The following is a 1,507-nucleotide window of genomic DNA, read 5'->3' on the forward strand; positions in this document are numbered from 1 at the left end:
TCATTCATTCATTCATTCATTCATTCATTCATTCATTCATTCATTCATATATACAGACACACATACAGTTTATTCAAAACTCTAAAGAAACTGGTTAATTACAAGACACAAATTTGATTTCAAATTATTGTCATATACAAGGGTAGGTTTGGGAAGCAAAAATAACAAAAAACAAATAAATTACACATGCCCACTTAGAAGAGATAACATAAATAATACATTTACTGTTAAACACCTTGTTTCTCAAGTTTCAATTTGGGAAACAAAGTGATGGCATTAGGCATGTGGTGTCAGAGCAGAGCAGCAGTGACCAAAAAGAAGTGTGTGTAGGCCTTTACCTGGATGCAGGAGACAAAGGGTGGAAAGAACAAGAAAGATGTATTAAGGAAGCGGTTGAAGTCTTTGAGCAAATTTTGGGTGATGATGTTCTTTTCAGATGTTGTCTTAAATTTATTCATTTCTTTCAAAATCCCAGAAAACAAGCTGCTGAAGAGTTGTTTTGCAATTATTGGGTCTTTCTGTTAAAAATAAAAAGTAAACACAAATCACATCTGAAGTAAAGGTGCTATAAGTCACCAGAACTATTTTAGAGCTTTACTTTAAATACTAACCATTAAAAACATATCCATTACATGTCTAAATTCAGTTTACAAAGTTTTAACAGCCTCTTACACAAGAGAATTTAGTCAAATACTTTTGGCTTGAAATAGATTATGATGAGTACATAATCATACAACTCACCTTCTAAGTTGAAGCTAGGATTCTAGTATTTCATGTTTTGAACAGACTTAGCAAGGAAGCTGTCATGTGTTTGGTGCCATGTTTGCAAAGACCTTGTAACAATGACTTAAACAGAGTTCCATGGCCATAGGAGCACTATCCCTGATGCATGTATGTAACATCTGCACAGTGAACATTTCATGAACATTTCCTAGCTATGTATTCTTGTGTAGTGAAGGTACAGATTCATGAATAAAAATGAAAAAGTACTGTTTTATAAAAGTAACATCAAAGTTACACACTTAAAATATATTACTATACAAAATTTTATAAAATAATTAAAAGGATGTATTTTTTCCAGGCTGTGTGTCATTTCATCTACTGTCTACTGCTTTATAACCTGCTACTTTCATTCAACATGTTGTTAGCGGTTTGTTAGCTGCATACTGATTCCTAAGACCTATGTAGAAATCCCTTCATTTGTAGGAAAATTCTAAATACTCATGTGAATATAGTCTGAATATAATGGCGCACACCTTTAATCCTAGCTTTCAGCAGGCAGAGGTAGGTGGATCTCTGTGAATTTGAGGGTAGTCTGGTTTATATGGTGCATTTCAGGACTATGAAGAGAGACTATGTCTCCAAAAAAATTGTATAAAATTAATTAATTTTAATCAATCCAATTTAAAAAAAAATCCCTCAGCATCAGTAGGTAGTGCCTGTCGGTCCTGTGCCAGACACTGTACATGCTCCCTTTGGCTGTTTCTTACAGGCATGGTTCCGAGAA

General features: G+C 33.8%; 1 protein-coding gene across 1 annotated transcript in view; it reads right to left on the bottom strand.

Annotated features, from left to right (window-relative positions):
• The window catches only part of Prkdc (protein kinase, DNA-activated, catalytic subunit), a 199,243-nt gene that overhangs the window by 75,553 nt on the left and 122,183 nt on the right, over nt 1-1,507 (bottom strand). The window contains exon 62 of the mRNA XM_028778260.1: nt 339-518. Within this exon, the coding sequence (XP_028634093.1) occupies nt 339-518 (180 nt within the window). The remainder of the gene's footprint in view (nt 1-338; nt 519-1,507) is intronic.

The sequence above is a fragment of the Grammomys surdaster genome, unplaced genomic scaffold (genome assembly GCF_004785775.1).
Source record: "Grammomys surdaster isolate TR1022 unplaced genomic scaffold, NIH_TR_1.0 331, whole genome shotgun sequence".
NCBI classification, from domain to species: Eukaryota; Metazoa; Chordata; class Mammalia; order Rodentia; family Muridae; genus Grammomys; species Grammomys surdaster.